The sequence below is a fragment of the Xenopus tropicalis genome, chromosome 3 (assembly GCF_000004195.4).
Source record: "Xenopus tropicalis strain Nigerian chromosome 3, UCB_Xtro_10.0, whole genome shotgun sequence".
NCBI lineage: Eukaryota > Metazoa > Chordata > Amphibia > Anura > Pipidae > Xenopus > Xenopus tropicalis.
The window spans coordinates 48,083,845-48,105,876 of NC_030679.2; the positions used below are offsets into that span (position 1 = coordinate 48,083,845).

Below are 22,032 nucleotides of genomic sequence, written 5' to 3' on the forward strand. Positions count from 1 at the left end.
AGATTAAGATAAATCTATGAAAATAATACTTAACCTGGAACAAAATGGTATGCTCTTGCCATCCCACCAACCCAATGGAACCAAAGAGACCACAGACTTAAGTTTTATTTCAAATGATAATGTAGTAAAATTGGAAAGCTCTGCCTACTCTGCTTATTTCCTATACAATGTTTTGAAATCAAATCAACAAATAGAAACCATAGAGATTTACCTGGCCAGTAAAATTGATGTTTTTAGTAGGGAACCTATAAAGGCAAAAAGAACATGGAAAGCTCAATGGAACTAGATGGAAGTGTGTCAGGCTGTAGGGTGAACCAACATTTAGGTGACAATGTTGCTCCATGGAATATTTGTTAATGAACAATATATGGTTGCCATATTTGAAACCAAGGAAGCCATTTTTCTTATAGCCATAAATCTGGATGTTCTGTATATATTTCACTGCTTTATCACTAAAGGATTATTCCTTTAATCAGCCTTCCTTGACTGATTCTCTGATTGAATTTGCACGGCAAATGATCAAACCTTAGCCTTCCACCAAGGCTGCCATATTCTTTCTCAGGTGGGTTGAGCTTAGGGAGGAGCAGCACAGACTGGCTATTGGCTGGGAATGGTATAGGGAATGTTATAGCGCAGTGACAACCACAAGGGGCGCTGTAGACAAGCTGTTTCCATATAACTGGTAACGCGTTTGTCATTGTATCGCGGAAATATAGCCCCTGTGTTTATATTTGGAAGGGGGCGTGTCCATCCAATCGCTGTCATGTGCACTCCAGTCGATGAGGGGCGCTCTATTTGTTTTCCAACATTGCAGAGCTCCTCCTATCCGCACGGGGCGCTGCTGGCACCTCGGAATGGGCTCCCTGCCGCACGGCGGCGTTGTTGTGTAACGCGTAGAGCCCGCGGGTGCTTCCGAGGCCTTTATCCGAGCGTTTGTTCATCTTGCTCGCACTCCGCTTAGTGTCTCGGGCAGCCAATGGCGGTCCCGGTTTCCCCGGTGGGGAAGAGGCTTCGGTTTCTATTTGACGAATCGGCCTCTGGGCGGGAGGGGGCAACCACTGAACCGTCCACTCCGCTGGGGAAGCGGGCCTGGCAGGGCGGGACGGTGCGGGGCCTGAAAGGAGCGGTGCCCGAAGAGCTAGCGGTAAGTACCATGCATAGGCTTAAGGCAGGGGGAGTAAAGGAGCCTGCTTGTCGCCCTCCCGCTGCCCTACTATGCGATATTCGCTCCGTCCAGGAGCTGCCCAACACTGGGGGGGCACTGGCCTAACGCAGCGTCGGGATGGCAGTCGCGCCTTATCTTTCTGGCTGGCACACAATTCGCGCTGCCCTACCAGCCCACCTGAGATTCCATTCTACAGCCCCCCCCCCCCCGTGTGTCTTGGGCAGCGCCATTCCCTAACCACCCTCTTACTCTCTCTCTCTCTCATCCAGTTACTTGTCAAACTTCCTAGTTTCGGGGGCTCTCAGTGTGCGCTTGTTCATTTGTGTGTGGGAATAGCGGGAGTTGTAGTGCAGACACACTTGTGTACCGGTGCAGGTGTCTCAGTAACGCGGTGCCGTGATTGGCGTGTCTTTGCTGTGTTTACAGCGACATTTGCCTGTTGTTCCTTGGCTCCCGGGATGACAGGCTTCATTAAAGTTACATATAGACCAGTCTGGGGGCGGAGCTTTGGGGGTTAAACAAGAGAAAGTTTGTTGTGGTGCGGAGCAGCCCTCCTACACTGCATGCTGTGGTGGCACTTCCCTAGCCTATGGCAGGATGTGCCTTATTCCAGTGTATGAGATGGATATATTCCAAACACTTTTACTTCTGTGGCAAGAACAATTTATTTATGTGACGTTTTTATTTTTGATCAAATAAAATAAATAATTTTCCTTTTGAATGCAGATCCTGAATTTTTCAGGCATCACATCTTTTCCTTGTCACTAATGTTAACAGTCGTCCTCTTACACCTGATTGTATTCCCAACACAATATAGGGGGCACTTTTAGTAGAACAGGGGGTGTGGTCAGGGTGTAACAGGGGTGTGGTCAAGGCACATGGAAACCCACCATGCATGGCTGACATTTTTGTGAATATCTGACATAAATTAGCTCTGACATTTATTTTTGTGTCCTCAGTAGTTATAATTAAAATGATTAAAGCTTTTTTTCTGAGAAAAACAAAATATTTCTGCTGTCGCACAGTAAATCATTATCATTTATTCATAAAATACCAGCACTGCTGGAAATAAATGTATGAAATTCATAATACAAATTAATAAACCTTTAATCAAATGAGTTCTTCACTTCTAAAAACACATCAAAACTAAAATCTTTCATTTTAGCAGTCACATGACTATGCCCCTTTTCATATGACAGGGTAAAACTCTATAGTTAAAAATACTTAAATGCAGATATTATTATTATTACTTATATAGCACTATCAATTCACACAGCACTTTACAGAATAAAGGCTTGCAAAAGTTACAAGCAGTTAACATGTGCATATAGACAGTTCACAAAAAAATAGTTTTCAGTTACATTTGGATAAGGATTGGAGACACTAGGGGAGGCGCTGCTCGCAAGACTTTACATTCTAAAAGGGAGGGCAGATATGATTTTCTTTGGCATGGATGTGTGTACATATGATATCAAAACAATTGTAATAGCGTTTGTTAAAATTGTAGTTTTTAAAAAAAATACATGCAGCGGTGCTTGACATTTTGTAAACTTTTGAATTCAGTATTTCTGTATAACTATGATCTTAAAGAATAAGTAAATCAGTTCTATCAGTAAAATTACTATAAGCAGCCTCCAGAATTACCTACCTTTGTCCCAGCATTCTCTCTGACCTGGTTCCTCAGTTAGAAGTTGATCGTTTTTCTTTGCTTCCTTGTGCAGAGTGAAGCCCCGCCCCCACTTCCTGTTCAGATCTCTCATCAAAAAAAAAAAAAAAAACCCTGCTAATGCACAGACTGGCTCCTGCTGCCTCCAGGCATGCCCAGAAGGCTCTCCAAGTCGACTAGAGTAGTCGAATTGAAGAGAGAACTGAACAGCAAGTGGGGGCGGGGCTTCACTCTGCACAAGGAAGAAAAGAAAAACGATTAACTTCTAACTGAGGAACCAGGTCAGAGAGAATGCTGGTACAAAGGTACGTAATTCTGGAGGCTGTTTAAAGAATAAGCAAACCTTTTTTTTTTTTTTTTCTAACAGTAAAATTACTCTAAACATGAACTGTCCTAAAATTAGATAATGAGAACCCAGATATACATGTGAGTCAAAAATATAATTAGTAAGTGTATATAGTTTATTTACTAAGGAAAATGACCCAAAGTGATTTTGCGTGTGGCAAAGGTATGTTAACATTTGCATTCAGTAACTGGTTTGGCCCTATTGGACAGCAATAACTGAATGTTTCCAGTAACTGTCGATCAGTCCTGCTCCTCGGCTTGAAGATTATTAGCTATAGAAATTTTTTGTTACAGAATTGCTTCAACTTACAGATGTTGGTGGGCTTTCTTGCATAATCTGCCCGCTCAAATGCTTTCTCAACATTTCTACAGGAGTCACAACTTTGACTAATTGGTAGTGATGAGCGAATCTGTGGCGAAAAATTAGCGCAATGGCAAAAAATGTTACGCATCATATTTTTGACGTGCGCAACTGTTTTTTAGCGCGAGCGACAATTTTTTGATGTGTGGTGAATTTTGTTGCCAGTGGCGAAATGAGGAAATTTTCCGCAAATTCATGCCTGGCAAATATTTTGCCAGTCACTACTTATTGGCCATTGCAAAACATGAACTTTATTCTGCTTTAACAATTCTTTGCTAGAGTATTTAGGGTTGTTGTCTGGCTGCATGACCAACTTTCTTTTCAGTTCAGGCATTTTCCTGCAGAATTTGCTAGTACAATTCAAAATTCTTAGTTCCATCAATAACGGCAAGCCACCCTGGTCCAGAGGCAGCAAAGCAGGCCCAAACCATGGTACTGCCACCACCATGTTTCACAGATGGAGTACAGTTCTTATGCTGGAATGCAGTGTTTGCCTTTCACCAAACATAACCCATATATTCATGCTAAAAGTTAGTTTTTTTTCCCTCATCCACCCTCATAATATTCTTCCAATAGCCTTCCAACATATCTATGTGGTCTGTAGAAGGGCAGCAAAGCTTTTTTTGGATAGCGCTCGCATTCTCCATGAAACCATACCATGTTCACCTTTGTTGTTAAGTGTCATCCTGATGGCGGACTTATCAACACTGACATTCACCAGTGCAAGAGAGGACATTTCTTAAAGGGGGTGGTTCACCTTTAACTTTTAATATGTTATAGGATGTCCTATCCCTAGCAACTTTGCAATTGTTTTCTTTGATTATTTGTTTTTTTTGTTATAGTTTTTTAATTTTTGGCCTTCCTATTTTAAATCCTTCCAGCTTTCAAATGGGAGTCCCGGACTCTGGCAACTAAAAAAAACTACTGCTCTGTGAACCTACAGTTTTATTATTGTTACTTTTTTTTCTTGCCCCCTCCTATTCATATTCCAGTATCTCATTCAAACCACAGGCTGGTTGCTAAGGTAAACAAGATTTTATTCTCTGGTTTATTGCTCTGCTGTCTCTGGGGGCCATGGGAGACAGATGTAAAGCTTCTCCCTCCAGGAGGCAGAACACTAGAGGCTAGCAAAACTGGACATGCTGGGATAGGCACTGCTTTCCCCCCTAGCACTACCGCTACTTTTCAGTTTTTCAACCAAACAGGTCTAGAAACCTTTCTGTATTTCTCTTGCCTTTCTTTTTTAGAACATTTGTGGGGCTGATGCTAAAATACACATTTTTTTGTTGTAATTGAAACCATTCAAGTGTAAATGTAACTTTTTACACTCATCTAGAAATAGCAATTACATTTTGTCAATGGAAGTGAAGGGGAGACAACCCTGGTTTGCTATTCATATTTACTTGTGGTCATGTTTTACTAGACTAATATCAATGACTATAGATACAGTGAATTGATGCATGTCTTTTTATCTCAACAGATTTATGTGGAGTTTGATGAGAAAAGTTACAAGTCAAATTCTTGGGTGCAGGTTCATGGGGAGGATGTGTTGGTGATCCTGATAGAAGGAGCTTTGGTTTGGTCTCCAAGAAAAGAGCCTATGTTTATCCAAGGAAGCAAATTATGTCCAACTCATTGGCCAGCTTTAGTAAGTTATATGCTATATAAATAAACTACATTTATAAATGTATTTCATTTTCTCTATTTGTTATGGCTATGAAGATTTTCATCCATTCATCCAGGTCGTGGTGGTATATCTAGTATAAGTAAATCTTGAGCAGCTGGACTTGCTGAGTCCAGTAGTTTTTACTCTATTTATTATATTTTTTATAAAGGCATTACTGTCCCAGCTTTTAGATTTAGGGCAATAGAAGTGCTTGTTTTGATTTGTAGAACAAAAGTTTGGGCCCAACCAAGGGTGGTTTGGCCCTGTCTTATATTTGGCTACTAAAAGCCATGGCAAAATAAACACCCCAAATCTCCTTATGTGCTATTGCCTATATCCTTGCCAAGTATCCTGTTGTGTTTATAATCTTTTTAAAGAACACAGGCTGTCAGTGGGGTTGTGGTCAACTGAACAAGGCTTTGGATGGCACTTTTAATACTAGGCACTAGGCCATGCGTTTTAGTATAAGCTTTAGTGAGACACCTATAGTGTACTCTAGGTTAAGTAATTGCCAGTACTAATCTTTTGTAAGAGATTTGGGGATATAGTGGGTGGGGTTTGGCGTAATAGGGTTTGATTGGGCCAGATAAAATGTGTATTCATTGCCTTTCTCAAATCAATGCAAAGGCAGAGGTTGGTTGTGGTCAGAGAGGACAGTTGTGGAAGACTGAAACTGCAAAGTGACACTAGCAGCCTGTTGAAATTACAAAGCCATCCCTTAATACAGTGGTGTGAAAAACTATTTGCCCCCTTCCTGATTTCTTATTCTTTTGCATGTTTGTCACACTTAAATGTTTCTGCTCATCAAAAACCGTTAACTATTAGTCAAAGATAACATAATTGAACACAAAATGCAGTTTTTAAATGAAGGTTTACGTTATTAAGGGAGAAAAAAAACTCCAAATCTACATGGCCCTGTGTGAAAAAGTGATTGTTAAAAAATAACTTAACTGTGGTTTATCACACCTGAGTTCAATTTCTGTAGTCACCCCCAGGCCTGATTACTGCCACACCTGTTTCAATCAAGAAATCACTTAAATAGGAGCTACCTGACACAGAGAAGTAGACCAAAAGCACCTCAAAAGCTAGACATCATGCCAAGATCCAAAGAAATTGAGGAACAAATGAGAACAAAAGTAATTGAGATCTATCAGTCTGGTAAAGGTTATAAAGCCATTTCTAAAGCTTTGGGACTCCAGCGAACCACAGTGAGAGCCATTATCCACAAATGGCAAAAACATGGAACAGTGGTGAACCTTCCCAGGAGTGGCCGGCCGACCAAAATTACCCCAAGAGCGCAGAGACAACTCATCCGAGAGGCCACAAAAGACCCCAGGACAACATCTAAAGAACTGCAGGCCTCACTTGCCTCAATTAAGGTCAGTGTTCACGACTCCACCATAAGAAAGAGACTGGGCAAAAACGGCCTGCATGGCAGATTTCCAAGGCGCAAACCACTTTTAAGCAAAAAGAACATTATGGCTCGTCTCAATTTTGCTAAAAAACATCTCAATGATTGCCAAGACTTTTGGGAAAATACCTTGTGGACCGACGAGACAAAAGTTGAACTTTTTGGAAGGTGCGTGTCCCGTTACATCTGGCGTAAAAGTAACACAGCATTTCAGAAAAAGAACATCATACCAACAGTAAAATATGGTGGTGGTAGTGTGATGGTCTGGGGTTGTTTTGCTGCTTCAGGACCTGGAAGGCTTGCTGTGATAGATGGAACCATGAATTCTACTGTCTACCAAAAAATCCTGAAGGAGAATGTCCGGCCATCTGTTCGTCAACTCAAGCTGAAGCGATCTTGGGTGCTGCAGCAGGACAATGACCCAAAACAAACTAGCAAATCCACCTCTGAATGGCTGAAGAAAAACAAAATGAAGACTTTGGAGTGGCCTAGTCAAAGTCCTGACCTGAATCCTATTGAGATGTTGTGGCATGACCTTAAAAAGGCGGTTCATGCTAGAAAACCCTCAAATAAAGCTGAATTACAACAATTCTGCAAAGATGAGTGGGGCAAAATTCCTCCAGAGCACTGTAAAAGACTTGTTGCAAGTTATCGCAAACGCTTGATTGCAGTTATTGCTGCTAAGGGTGGCCCAACCAGTTATTAGGTTCAGGGGGCAATTACTTTTTCACACAGGGCCATGTAGGTTTGGATTTTTTTTCTCCCTAAATAATAAAAACCCTCATTTAAAAACTGCATTTTGTGTTTACTTGTGTTATCTTTGACTAATAGTTAAATGTGTTTGATGATCAGAAACATTTTGTGTGACAAACATGCAAAAGAATAAGAAATCAGGAAGGGGGCAAATAGTTTTTCACACCACTGTATGTGGTCTGTTGTACATCTGCTGAAAATGTAAACTATTAAAATGTAATTTGTATAGAGTTTGCTAGAGTTAGTGTTCTAAGCACTTTTGCAATTTATATATTTTTTCTGAAGATTCCAAAAAATGAAGAAAAATGTATAATGCTAATATAATGAATTTTGTAACAATGGTTTTTTTGACTGTGATCCAATCAGGAGAAAGTGTCAGTAGACAGAAAGAGAATGAAAGAAAAACACCCTTACCCGTTATAAATGTAAATCTGTCAATCATATATTGCCTGTCCCCCATGCCTGAGGCTTACTTTCACTTTCTATTCAGCATTTCCTAGATGTTGCTGCCCTTCGCATTCCCCCTCCCTTCTTATGGTCTATAATTTTGTAGCCTGTGTATATGCATGGATATTAGGTCTCCCATTGTGGTATGTATGTGACTGAGAATTTCAAGACTAAAGAAAGCAAAATGTAAATAATTTATATAATGTAAGTAAAGTTTATTTTGCTCAACTAATATGCTAGAGATTTGGAATTATTTCTTAAATTGATACTGACACTAAAAAACTTACTTAATATTAAGTTATCTATAGGTCTTGTTGACCATTTTATACTGATAGGACTGATTTTGTGAGTAATTGTTACTTGAAGTTCCTAATCCTGACTGACCCTTTTCAACCTGTCAGTTCTAGCTTCTAATGCTAATGGATTCCTGCTGCACAAATATGGGCAGCCCCCTCATAGGGGAACATGGGGGATCAGATAGGTAATGTGAAAACATTAGGCAAATAATTTTAAGGAAAAATTTGAAATGGTATGTAAAGATAATGTTATTATAGATGTAAAAAAGGGTTTTATTCTTGGTGTTAGTATCTCTTTAAAGGACATGCAAACCCCACACACAAAAATTTAATCAGTGAACAGCCTCTTTGAAGTCTTTCAATACCTGCCACACTGGTTGTCAAGAGGTTAATAGTAAGGCTGCAACATCCCCTTAATGTTTCCTTCTCCTCCTGAAACCCACTCGCCCCCCCCTCAGGAATTTGCTTTAACTTCTGGCTTGCGGGCATGCTCAATTGATCTAAGCTCAGATTATTAAACACACCCTCCAGTCTAGCAGCCAATGAAGAGATGGCATTGCTGGTTTCCATAGAAACTCCGCTTTAGTTGTCTGCTTCAATTTTTTTCTCCTAACCCCCTCTTCTGAGCTCAGCTTCAACAAAGCAGAACTTTTATCAAAGACAGTTCTGCCTGTGTGAGCCTGTATTTTTGATGAAATGTATGCTGAATAAGGGTCTGTGTGTGTATGCTGTTTGCAGATTTAAATGTATCTGATTATGTATCAGAGGAAAATGGCCACTGGGTGAAAGCTGCTATTTTCCTTTAGGAAAATATGATGGTGCTGGCAAACGGAGGGGATATATGCAGTACAAATGATGCCATTTGGGTGGGGGAGACGTGCCCAACTGATATACATTGTAGGCAGATGTAGGCTTTACATGTCCTTTAAGGTGACAGGTTCCCTTTAAAGTGTTAACCATGTCTCCTCTCTTTTTAAACCAGTGGTGGAATGTTCATTCCTGTCAAGCAAAGGAACTGTACAGAAGGCAATGTAAAGGTGGCCATACATGGGCAGATTTCCGCTGCTAATTCAGGTCCTTCAGACCAATTTGGCAGTTTATCTGCCCCTGTATGGGGAATTATTCCAATTCCATGTGTACTGTATTTTGTTAGGTGACCCTATGTAATCTGCTCGCTAACCAGCTGTTACAAGCCTAAAATACTTTATTCATAAAAAGTAGGTCATACTTTTAAAGTCTTGTTCTTTTTATAGATGACAAACTAACATGTTCATAATTGCTCTTTTCACCTTTACTTATTATCAACAGACCTTTACTCCACTGGTGGACAAGTTGGGCTTAGGGACTTTAATTCCAATAGAATTTCTTTTGGAAGAGGTTCTGCATTTCCTACCAGATGCCAGCTCTCTGAAACTTTATCAGGTATGGTAATTGTGTTGGTCTCTTGTTGGTGATTCTAGTGGGATATTATGGATATTTATTTAAAAAGCAGCAGAATATTTTACATTTGTGCTTTAATTGCAGCAAATGGGAGCAGACAGTCATAAACTGGTTTTGAAAGAGCAGCCTTTGTTAAAGGATGCAGTGACTTCTGTGATCAATTCAAGGAAAACACAAGATCTCATTTTAAGAGGTATATCTATTTTCATTAGTGGAACATTTATCATTTATATAAATACCGTATATGCTCAAGTATAAGCTGAGTTTTTCAGCACCAAAAATGTGCTGAAAAAGTTACCCTCGGCTTATACTCGAGTATATGCATTTGAATATGGCATTCGCTGCGCACGCACCCCAACCCCCCCCCCCCGGTGAAACGCATGTGCACGCTTCATGTAAAGGAAGTGCATACAGCGCGCACATATGATGGGAGCCTCTGAGGATCCCATATGGAAAATCTTTACAGCGGGCTGAAGGACAAGGAGTAAGTTAAATGTTAAGAGTTAAGAGGTCAATATTTTCTAGCACACAATGCTGCCACATGCAGAACACAGTGTGCTTTACTCACAGGCCAAGCCAATGGAAGAGGCAGCAGGCACTGATTTGGGAATCCATATATGGTACCCTCAGCAAGGACATTGGGGCAGAAAAACAGAATTTACCAAAGCTTGCCAGTTGCTTTGATTTCCATCTTATCATTACTATCATTACTTAGTATGGCAGCTTTCTTAGCCTTCCCAAACTTGCCTGACAGTTAAAAAATAAACTTAGCAGTAGCTGCTGCATTGCCCACCCTAGTCTTATACTCGAGTCAATAAGTTTTTCCAGTTTTCTTAGGTAAAATTAGGTACCTTATATTCGGATCGGCTTATACTCGAGTATACACGGTATATCATTAAAATCATTAATGGTCAAACAGACACAATAACATCAACATCATGTTGTACAGTTTTAAGCATACATAAAGGGGAAATGTGCCTCAATGTATTTTTTTAGAATGAAAGAAAATATCATTTTTTTTGTAACTTTCCAATGTGGATAAAATACTTTTTAGTGGAATGTATTAAAAGTTTTTTTACCTATATGTTTCTATTTGGTGTGATCAATATTGCATCGAATTGCATTTTGTTTTTAATTTTTTTGTAGGTATTTGCAGTATTCAAGGCCAGGAAGTTAAGGTTTATCAACCAGATACAGAAGTGCCATGGTCTTGTGGAGTTGTGACCCATCAGGATCTTATTACACGCATGATAAATGTATCAATGAATGAGGTATGCATGATGTTGATTTGGGTCTTTGATGTTAAAAAAGCAACATAATATACTTTTCTTAGGCCTATTCAGCTAACTGTAAAAAATCTGTAGGCTGGCCATCAATTATTTCCTTACATTTGTGTAAAAAACACTATTATTTTGAATTTTGAGGAAGAATAGATTGATGTGATAAAAGGTTAATAGTCCACAATTATAACTAGATATGTTTTCATGATCCAGAAGGGGGTTTTAATAATCGAAAGTGGATTGTAGTTGAGTTTAAATGGTCAGTGCAGCCCTGAAATATGCATTTATTAGATGTGTCCCTGAATCTGGTGACTTGTGAGTGCATTTCAAAATCAAATGTTTTTGCTAGATATACAGCTCATTTTTTCATGGCGAAGTGCAATTTAACACTCTATAAACCATAAAATGGGGGGAACTATTGATGTCATCATGACCATATCATTGTGAGACTCACAACTGGCAATTTAAGACCTTGGCATATTGGTCTTGTCTTGAATCTGTATTTTGTTGACACATTACCAGTGGCAGCAAATAATACATTTACAGAATTTTAGTTGAATACCAAATTTTTTAAGCAGACGTTTGTTGAACACAGAACTTTATCTTAATTTCATTTTAAAGTCTGTGAACAATTCGGTTCAAGTAACCAAAAAAAATAATCTCGGACTGACCATATTGTAACTCCTACGTTACAATATGGTCTTTAAAGCTTTTAAAGCTTTAAAATTTTAGGGTTTCTTTTTAAAGTGTAGAAATTGGAAAATTGTTGAAATTTGAAAACAATTCTAACATCACATATTAATTAAATGCAGTAAATGGACTTTTTTACCATTTCTTTTCTGTAACTAATTTCTCTACGTGCAAAATTTTAACAGTTTAGGTGTATACAAATATTCAAATGTTGGATTTCAGTGTTATGGAAATGTTTTGAAGCATTATAAAATGGTGCAAACCGGTGTGTTTTTGTGCCCCATCCACACTGAGAAGTCTTTGACTGATCAAATGCTAACACTGACTGAAACACACTGTAAATCAGGTCACTGATCTTTTTGGCCAAATTCATCTGTTGACATGGACTCGCATTTATTGCTCAGAATTAGCTGGATGATGGGCCAGATCATTGCCGTTTATACATAAAGGTGTGTGGCCAAATTGTACAATTATCACCCTATTTAGCCCATGCTTCAATTGGCCAGAAAGCTGAACCATGCTGCCAAAATTTGTTTTCATTTTAGTTCGTTTTTGTTATGCTATATCCTATGAATGTCTTCTTTAAAAATGTTTTCCCTCTTTCTACTTGCAGGGAAATGAGATCAAGTCTATTGATCCAAAATTAATTCATGTGGTGCTTACTGACGACACTTTAATACAACCTGAGGTAATGCTTTACTATGTTCTTGCGAAGCAGTGTAGAGAATTTGAAAAGTCCGTCAAGGCTATGTATACATGAAATAATGAAATTCCTGTATAATATTTACCAACACCTTTTTAAGGAATCTTGTATTAAAAGGTTATTGAGTACTTGTTGTTTTGATTTAAAGGACAAGAATACTCCAAAAATACTTTTTTGCCTAATAAAGAAAACTTAATTCTTAGCAACTTTACAGTATACATTCATTACATGTGTTTTTACTTATTTGTATATATAACTGCTATTAAAAGCAGTGTCTGCTTGTCCTTTCTATTCTCTGCCCTAGGCAGCAGATTTTACAGACCTGACTTGCTGAACATTGTTTAAAAAGTAACAACCAGGAGTTCAGCAAATGCTGCTTTCTATAGCAATTACATTTACACATAACTTTTAAAGCACTGATAATTTTTAATAAATTAATATTGAAACATTGCTTAGAATTATGTTTTCTTTTATTAGGCAAAAAATTGTTTTTGTTGTTGACATGTCCTTTAATACAGAAGTAAAGGACGCTTGATCAGTAAAAGAAGCTGTATTTAACCATGCCTTGAATGCCAGTGTTGCTACATTTGCAGTACAGAGGTTAAGCAATCAAACCTTTAGTCACCATTACAAAATAATTTTGTAGAAATATAAAAAGAAAGAGCTTTACATTCCTTATGTGTATGCAGTTCCTAGAATTGATATAGGAAGTTTGCAGTGCTCAGATATTTGAGAAAGTGTAGAGCCAATAAAAAAAAGTTTCCACTGCAAGGTATCATTCAGTGAGTAAATGAATGCTTGAAGGACAGTCTTCAGCAGCAAGCCCTCTGTCAGCACTGATTTACGTGATCCCTTCCATTAAATGTGCATTTTTTATTGTGTTCTAAGAAAGAAATTGTCATGTTTATTATGAAATTTTAGGAACTATCTTAAATATTAAAACAACCTCATGAGTTTAAATCAGTAACTGACAATGCATCATTAAACAATTGGATCAATAGATTTGAATTGGCTAAAAGTTGCTGCACAGTTATTCTTATATTGTGAAAAATATGTAGCATGAGTAACACTAGTAACACCCAAGTATGAAAGGAGTTTATATGCTTTTTAATTAATTGTTGCCTCCATTGGTAAACAAATGTGTATTTGCTTCAGAAGCACTACTACAGTTCATATAAGTAAGCTGCTGTTTAGCCATACAAAAAAATTAAAGTTGAAATTGGCCTGTAGGAAACACTGTTTGGACATAATAGAAGCTGTGTAGAATATAATGATTTTAGTTTTCAGCCAAATGTTGACTATGGCTTTTTACTTTTTATAGCATAGTTGTCAAATTAACTTAAGGTACAGATAAGTCATCAAACCTTATTTTAAATATGTCCTCTTGGATTTCAATACAGTTCAGGTATATCAGGCAGTTAAGAAGTAACTTTTAACATATATGTAGGATGATATTAAAACATCAGTTGTCCTTATAACCAAAAGGTTGCTAAAACAAAATGTTTCAAATGTCCAATAAAACATGGGCACTGTTCTTTCTCATGCCCTAGTTTCCTATAGCCGCTGGTAATCTAGGGACGACCCAGGAATCTCTGTAGAATCGGTATAGCCTGACAAGTGGTAAGGTAATGTCATCCTCTCTACGGGTGGCAAAACAGTCCGTTGTTTTTTGCTGATGCACATTAGCAGCATTTTCTAGGTATGGTGGAAAGGAAGTCGTCATCAGCATCATTCCTGTTTATTTAATGCATGTATGTTACACTTTTTAGTCCCAGGAGCTTTTTCAAGGCTTACTTAAGTAGATATTTCTGATATATTTTTAATGTGAATGTTCATCTGTGTTTTAAATAAGTTAAGTTAATTAATTTTTTTTTTTTTTTTTTTTTTTTTTTTGAAAGGAGGCTACAAAAGCAGGTAAAGCATCTAAATCAAAGAAAAAAAAGGAGAATACAGATGCTCGCAGAAGAAAATTACCTTCAGATGCTGAAAATGATTCTGCTGGAAAAAAGCAGAAAGGCGATAAGAAAGATGTGGACAGTAATGGAAATGATGGCAGTGAAGCTAATAGAGGAGTTTGGAAAGCAGGCAGCACTGGAGAAGCTACACCAGATTCAAGATCTAAGCAAATGTTACACTTTGTTCCTCAAATTAATCGCAATATCCGATTTGCAACCTACACCAAAGAGAATGGACGCACATTAGTGGTTCAAGATCAGCCTGTAAATGATGGAACCTCATTAGCTTTTCCAACTTTTTCTGGAATGACTAAAGGTATATTGTCTGGTGAAAGTGTTGGGAACTCTGAGAGTGTAACTTCGAGTGGTACTACTCCTACCACAGTACGAATCTCTGATACTAGTCTCTCTGCTTTGACTGGAGAAGAAAAGAAGCCAAACTGGTCCCTTGGAGAGGTTTGCATTTTAATTATTTTTAGAATCCATCTTTACAGCATGATTAAGTAAAAGAAATTCTACAACAGCTTGCTATAATAATTAACAGACTTAAAAGCTAAAAGTAATTTAACCCCAGTATTTTTACATGAAGTAACACCATCAGCTACTATGGTTATAGGTTGTTATTATCTGGAATGCTTGGGACCTTGGGGTTTCCAAATAAGGGGTCTTTTTGTAACTTGCATCTTACTTAACCTCTATTATACACTCTGTCCTCTGAACTTGGGATTTTTTTAAATACTTTATAGGCTTATGTTTACATCCCAGACATAATAGACAACTGGACAGTGAGGGTAAATCTCTGTGAGGGTCGCAGATTCCCGAAATAGATTGTGAACGTAATTTAAAAGAAGAAAATATAGTATACAAGGATAAGCAGGATTCTTTTTTCACATTTTTTCTGGTTTGACATTTTTGGTTTTAAGCAAATTGTCAAAATTGCAAGAAAAAAAAGAAAAGTGAAAATGTTGAGGGAAACCTTTAATAAAATGATTTGGGGGCACAAATAAGATGACAGATGGCCACATTAAACACTAGTAGTGACTAGTGTGACAGTTCAGTGATTGTTGAGTATATAGTGGTATATTATACCATTCACATAAGCTGGGCTCTCTAAAGGTGGCCACACATGGCGATTTTCGATCTTTCGTGCAACCATCAGTCGCACAAAAGATCGCTCCAAACGGCCACTAACGTTCAGGGCTGAAACGGCAGATATGGAGGTAGAAACAATAGGATTTCTACCTCCTTCTGCCGATTCAGCTCTGAAGGCAGATTTTGCTCAGGCGCCTTCTATGGCGCCCGATCAAAATCTTTTAACCCACCCGATCGGCGAGTCAACCAATATCAGCAGCCTCCTGCGATATCAGTCGCCTCGCCAACTGGGACAGCTTAACTCTTATTCACTGTCCCAGATGAGGGACGTATTAGAAATGGTAAGGAAACCTGCATGCAATGCTAATTAAGAAAAAAAAAAAAAGGCCTACACAAAATTGCTTGGACTTACAATTATATTGTCAATTATTATTTATCTTTAAAAGAAAACAACACTTAAGGCTGCTTATATAGGGTATGCTTATTTAGCAGGACCTTGGTGTTAAAGGAAAACAATATCTCCCAGAACCAACAGATTAGATCAGTGCTGTCCAACTTCTACGGTGCCGAGGGCCGGAATTTCTCTAGCATACATGGTGGAGGGCCGCTAATGGAACCCAGTTTTGACCACTCCCCTTTTTGAAACCACACCCACTTCAAACCACACCTATTTTATCACAGTGGTGGTAGCACAGCAAAATCCCAAATGCTTGGTCCTTACTGTGGGGATATCAACCATCATTCATATGTGAAAGAATTATGTCATATTAAGATATACCCTTAAATTCCATATGCCTCCTCCTCCCCTGTGGATAGCAGAGCAACCCCCAGTACATAATTACACACCTTAGGGACCATTTAATGGCTATTTCCAACTGCTAACAAACTCCCACTACAAACCCCTGCCGGGTTCACCTCCCACAAGCAGCAAAGGGCAAGCAGAGTATGGCACACACAGGCAGCACTCTGCCTGTCCTATGCTGTCTGTGTGTGCCGTACTCTGCCTTCCCTATGCTGCCTCTGTGTGCCATACTCTGCCTGCCCTACCCTGCCTGTGTGTGCCATACTCTGCCTGCCCTACCCAGACTGTGTGTGCCATACTCTGCCTGCCCTACCCTTCCTGTGTGTGCCATACCCTCCCTGACCTATGCTGCTTGTGTGTGCCATACTCTACCTGCCCTATGCTGGCTGTATGTGCCATACTCTGCCTACAGTACCTATGTCTGAGGTGTGAAGAAGTGAACAATGGGGGTGATTACAGTCTGAGCCTGAGGTGTGAATACTGCAGGGGGTGAACAATGCAGGTATTAAAAGGTGTGAAAAACACAGGGGATTACATTTTTAAACAATACAGAGGGATTACAGCCTGAATCTGAGGTGAGAACCATGCAGGGGGCCAGTTAATCACAGTACTGATACCATTTAAAGCTTACACAAGAGTAAGCCATCAAAGCAGCCAGACAGGTGGGGGGCCACACAGAGGGGGGTCGGCCCGCAGGCCGCCAGTTGGACAGCACTGGATTAGATTATAAGTGACCTATTAAAGAATCTCACTACTCTGGAATATATATTTTAATAAATATGCCTTTTTAAACTCTTTCCCTTGACCAACTGTGTTGTGATGGGCTGTGTGCTCCCTCAGAGATCACCTTATAGGAAATAATGCAACTCTAACTGTAACAGGAAGAAGTGTGGAAGCAAAAGGCAGAATTAGCCAATGTGGGCTAGCATGTATGTGTGCACTGTGAATCCTATGATCCCAGGGGGCGGCCCTTAAAGGAACAGTAACACTAAAAAATAAAAACGTTTTAAAATAATTAAAATATTATGTATTGTTGCCCTGCACTGGTAAAAGTTGTGTGTTTGCTTCAGAAAGACTACTGTAGTTAATAGAAATAGCTGTTGTGTAGCCATGGGGGCAACCATTTAAATTGAAAAAAGGAGAAAAGGCACAGGTTACATAAGAAGATAACAGATTACTGTGTAGAATACAATGGGAATCTATGCTACTTATCTGTTAGCTGCTTAGTAACCTGTGCCTTTTCTCATTTTTTCAATTTAAATGGCTGCCCCCATGGCTACACAGCAGGGTATTTATATAAACTATAGTAGTGTTTATGAAGCAAACACACAACTTTTACCAGTGCAGGGCAATAGTACATAATATATTAATTATTTTTATACACTTTCATTTTTTGGTGTTACTGTTCCTTTAATGCTGGCAATTTTCTATTTAGGATTACCCAATAGTACATTCTACCAAAAAAGTATATTTTTCTAAAAAAAAATGGTTTAATTAGATGAAGCAGGGTTTTACATATAAGTTGTTTATGCAATATATTTGTTTTAGAGGCCTACATTGTTTGGGGGGTATAGTTTACCTTTAAGGGTGTCAGTAGTTCAGTTTGGTGATTGAGTCCCACTCAACTTTACCCAATCCATTTATACGTATTTTAATTTTTTACATTTTCAGAACCTCAGAAAATCACTGCTGACCAAGAGTGGATTTGGCCCATCACTCTCTCAGCCATTATTTGGGACTGATAAAAACCTATCTAATGGTGCACTTCAAGAGAACAAAGCTACTGGGTTTCAGTTTGGTGCAAATAGTATTCAGGAGCCTCCTAAGGAAACAGATTTATCAAAAAATCTATTTTTTCAGTGTATGTCACAAAATATCTCCCCAAGTACCTATTTTACTTCCATATCAGAGAGTGCTACTAGTGCTCCAGAAGAGCAACCTAACAAAGAACTTCCAAAGCAAAATAAGGAGGGACTGGCTTCTGGTTTCGGAAAACTTAAACCCCCAGTGACACTGGAAAGTAAAGCAAATTCAAAGATGTCCTTTTCTGAATCAATGCCAAAACTAACACCTGCCTTCCCTGGGAAAGTTGTAAGTGCACGACCTGCAGAGACTCATGAAAATCTGTTTCTTCAGCCCCCAAAACTTTCAAGGGAAGAACCTTCAAATCCCTTCTTGGCTTTTTCAGAGAAAAAAGACATTTCACCATTTGGCTTTTCTTCTCAAACACCTCAAAGTTCCTTTTCTAGTGCTCTCCCTTCTGCTTGGACAGAACCACGCAAGTTAGATGACTCAGGGGCTTTGAAGAAATCTTTGTTTCTTTCTGTGGAATCTCCAAAAAGATTGCCTGTTTCTCCTGGTTCATCAATCAGTGAAACTGTACAAAGTTCTGCCTTTCTTGGAAATGGGCGTTCCAGCTCACCAGCAAACAGCTTAAGTCAGCCTATTGAAATGCCTACATTGTCATCTAGCCCTACTGAGGATAAGCCTGCAATTGGATCTGGACAGATAGACAATCCGTTATTAAGAACCTTTACAGTACTCTCAAGTAGGCTCCAACCTGGTGTCCACTGCTCCTCAGATTACCCTCAAGAAAACAAAGCAGCTTTTGAATCTGTTAACAGATTTACCCTAGATGAACGAAGTAGGACATCAAAACAAGATTCTGACTCCAGCACCAACAGTGATTTAAGTGATCTAAGTGATTCTGAGGAGCAGCTGAATTCAAAGATTGGCTATAGAGGAATACCGGAACATCTGGTTGGAAGATTAGGGCATAATGGAGAACGTAACGTTGATTTGTTAATGGCAAAAGGTAGAGGAAAACAGCCTTCAAAAGGCAGACCAAGAACAGCTCCGCTAAAGGGTATGATAGCAAACTATATTAAATAAGCTCAGACCTTTATTGTCATCTGTATAACTAATTTGTTGCCCTTTAGTGGTTTATATACCTATTATGGGATACTGGAATGTGGATTGATTAAAATTGGAAGGCAACTGGTTGGTTATCCCTTTTTGAGAAGCCAGATTGGTTTCTTAAGTGTATATTTAAGTATATAGCTTACTGGCTGCAGCCTGCTTTATCATGATATCCCTGTGTTAATAGTATTTACTGCTGTATGGTAAGGGCAGCTAATAATATCCATTGTGTTTGTGGATTTAATTATAGAACCCCAAAGTGCATGGAAAGCTTTGATTAGACTATAAGGGAACTCCATGCCAATTTTTTCTTGTATTATAAAGAAAAAATGTAATTCTAAGCAACTTTCCACAATGCAGTAATTAAATGTTTTCATTGGTTGTCGAGTTATTTATACATGCAGCTGCTATTGAAACTAGTGTTTGTCCTTTTCTGTTTACTGCACTTCCTGTTGTGACTCTTGAAACAGTGTAAGAGGGGTTTTTAAAGAGATTTTTATGGTATAATTTATTTCTAAATTACACTGTTTAAATAGCAAATAATTCACTCTACCATTTAAAATGTTATTCTTGAACGACCAATGTATTTTTTTTTAGTTGTAATATTGGTATGTAGGCGCCATCTCAGTGCATTGTGCTTGAGTCTGAGCTTTCAGAAAGAGCCAGCGCTACACATTACACAACTGCTTTCAGATAACCTCCAGTTACATGGGAGTAGAAGAAACAATAGGAGTCCCAAGCTGGACTTGGATTTCTTACTATTAAGTGCCATTCTGATATCTCCTGGGAGCCGCTATGTTGCTCCCTTCCCATTGTTCTGCTGATCAGCTGCTGGGAGGGGGTCGTTATTACTCCAACTTGCAGCTCAGCAATAAAGTGTGACTGAAGTCACATGGCTGAGGCACCCTGGGAAATGAAGAATATGGCTAGCTGTTTGCTTCTTTGAAAAACAGAGTTCAATGCAGGATTCTGCTGGAGAAGCTCTATTAACTGAAAAAAAAAACATGTTTTTCCATGCCAGTATTCCTTTAAATCGTATATGGAGGAGCGCTGTTTACATTGTTTTAAGAGGCAGAACCAGCAGTGCAGAAAGGGAGAAACACATTCTACATTCAGTTGTAATTAAATATACAAATGACTTTAAAACCAGTGAAACTGTTCTATGTTTGTGGAAAAGTTGCTAAGAATTACATTTTTTTAATAAAAAACTATCTTTATACATTTTTCAACAGTAGGTTAACAACAAACAAAAATGGGAAAAAAGGGGAATTGAACAGGGAAAAATAAAACATTTTGCTAGAACAATATAAAAGAAAAAAAAGGGAACATAATAGGTAGCGGTTCCATACCATTGCTATGTAGTTTGTCTGTTATTGATGGTATTTTGGTATGTAAAGGTATGTTACATTTTCTTTTTAATTAGACTTCATCTGCATTCATTTATAGTTTATGCTTCAAATACATTATTATTCAGATAAAATGACATTCTTGTGCAGACCCTTCTGATAGATGCTCAAATTGATCTCATTTGTTCGTTTACATACAGAATAGAAAGAACTGTTTCAGTTGAAATAAATGGGCTGCAGTATATTAACCATTTTTTAGATGAAACTACCTAGGACACTATGGTCCTATTTGATGTGCAGGTATTTTCAAATTCTCATAGCAGCACTAAGTTGTAGTGTATATTGGTGCATTGTGACAGCTTGGCATGGTGTTCAAAGCACAGCAGCTGTCAGACCGATATATTATAAAAATTTAGTTGAGCCAGACTCAAAAAGGCTTGGGGGTAGGCAAGCAATAAAAAAAAAAAAAATAAAATAAAATAAAAATTAGAATTTACCAAGACCTTGGCAGTTATCTTTCTGACTAGATCTATACCTTATTTTATGAGCACAGTTAACATCAGGCACACTAGTACCTGCACCACATGCAGATAGATGCTGGGGTTTTTTTTTTCTTTTGCAACAGACATGTTCCAGTATTCATAATATTAGTTTATTGGTCTTGTGGCTGCTGTCTGTTGACTGCCCCTTAAAAGCCACTGCATCACAAATAGGCCACAAACCTATTATGTGTGTGTGTAGATATCCTCATATTTTACAACAGAGGATATAGATAAGTCAACTTGGAGTTAATTGTCTTGTATGAAAATAGTCTTCCTTTATTATTATTATTAACATTTATTTATAAAGCGCCAACATATTCCGTAGCGCTGTGCCATGGTTCCTGCAGCCTTGTGTCATGGTACTTCTTGGTGTCTTTTTTTAGTTAAGTTATTACATCTGTATTGTAAACACCTTTTTATTGTTTAACCACTGGGAATAAAGAAGTGGTTTTAATATTGCACATGCAAAGGCACTGCTATGTTTTGAAGTGGATACCATTGTATAATCTCGGTACCCCTTAGAGAAAATACACTTCCCCCCCTATCCTTAAATGTACTATATTTTACACTTCCAATATATATATCTGATTCTGCATGATTTAATGTGGACTTCTGTAGAGTCACTTGAAACTACCCAAACCTATAAGATCTGTAACATCAGTGTGTAAAAGGGTTACCAGATGAGGGACTTGTTATGGTTTTGTTTTGTGTGTTATGCCATTATAAAAAAAAGTTTTCTGGCTGGCCTCTGCCAATTGTTTTGTTCATTTCTTAACTGCTTAATTAAAAAAATAACTAAATACATTTCTTGCAGTTGGTCAATCCGTTTTGAAAGACATGAGCAAAGTAAGAAAGTTAAAACAGTCTGGAGAGCCTTTTCTTCAAGATGGGTCTTGTATTAATGTTGCGCCACATTTGCACAAGTGCCGTGAATGCAGGCTAGAAAGATACCGCAAGTTCAAAGAGCAGGATCAGGACGATTCAACTGTAGCTTGTCGATTCTTTCATTTTCGCAGGTATCTACATTTTTCTTTGAATCTAATAATTAGGTATGTAATGTTTGCAAGAAACTCTGCTTTTTTCTAAACATGGTTTATGCACATTATACCATTGAGCATTATTATTGTAGAATATAGTACTGTAGCTTTCAAAC

At 38.4% G+C, this 22,032-nt stretch overlaps 1 protein-coding gene across 2 annotated transcripts in view; it reads left to right on the forward strand.

Moving 5' to 3' along the window:
- Window positions 1–230: 230 nt before the first annotated feature.
- kdm3b (lysine (K)-specific demethylase 3B) overlaps window positions 231–22,032 on the forward strand; it is a 36,657-nt gene continuing 14,855 nt past the window's right edge. For both annotated transcript variants that reach the window (XM_002936848.5, XM_004912889.4), the window contains exons 1-9: window positions 231–1,144; window positions 5,018–5,185; window positions 9,419–9,532; window positions 9,635–9,743; window positions 10,697–10,821; window positions 12,134–12,208; window positions 14,122–14,634; window positions 17,744–18,938; window positions 21,694–21,895. In XM_002936848.5, coding sequence (XP_002936894.1) covers window positions 977–1,144; window positions 5,018–5,185; window positions 9,419–9,532; window positions 9,635–9,743; window positions 10,697–10,821; window positions 12,134–12,208; window positions 14,122–14,634; window positions 17,744–18,938; window positions 21,694–21,895 — 2,669 coding nt within the window. In that variant the 5' untranslated portion in view covers window positions 231–976. The remainder of the gene's footprint in view (window positions 1,145–5,017; window positions 5,186–9,418; window positions 9,533–9,634; window positions 9,744–10,696; window positions 10,822–12,133; window positions 12,209–14,121; window positions 14,635–17,743; window positions 18,939–21,693; window positions 21,896–22,032) is intronic.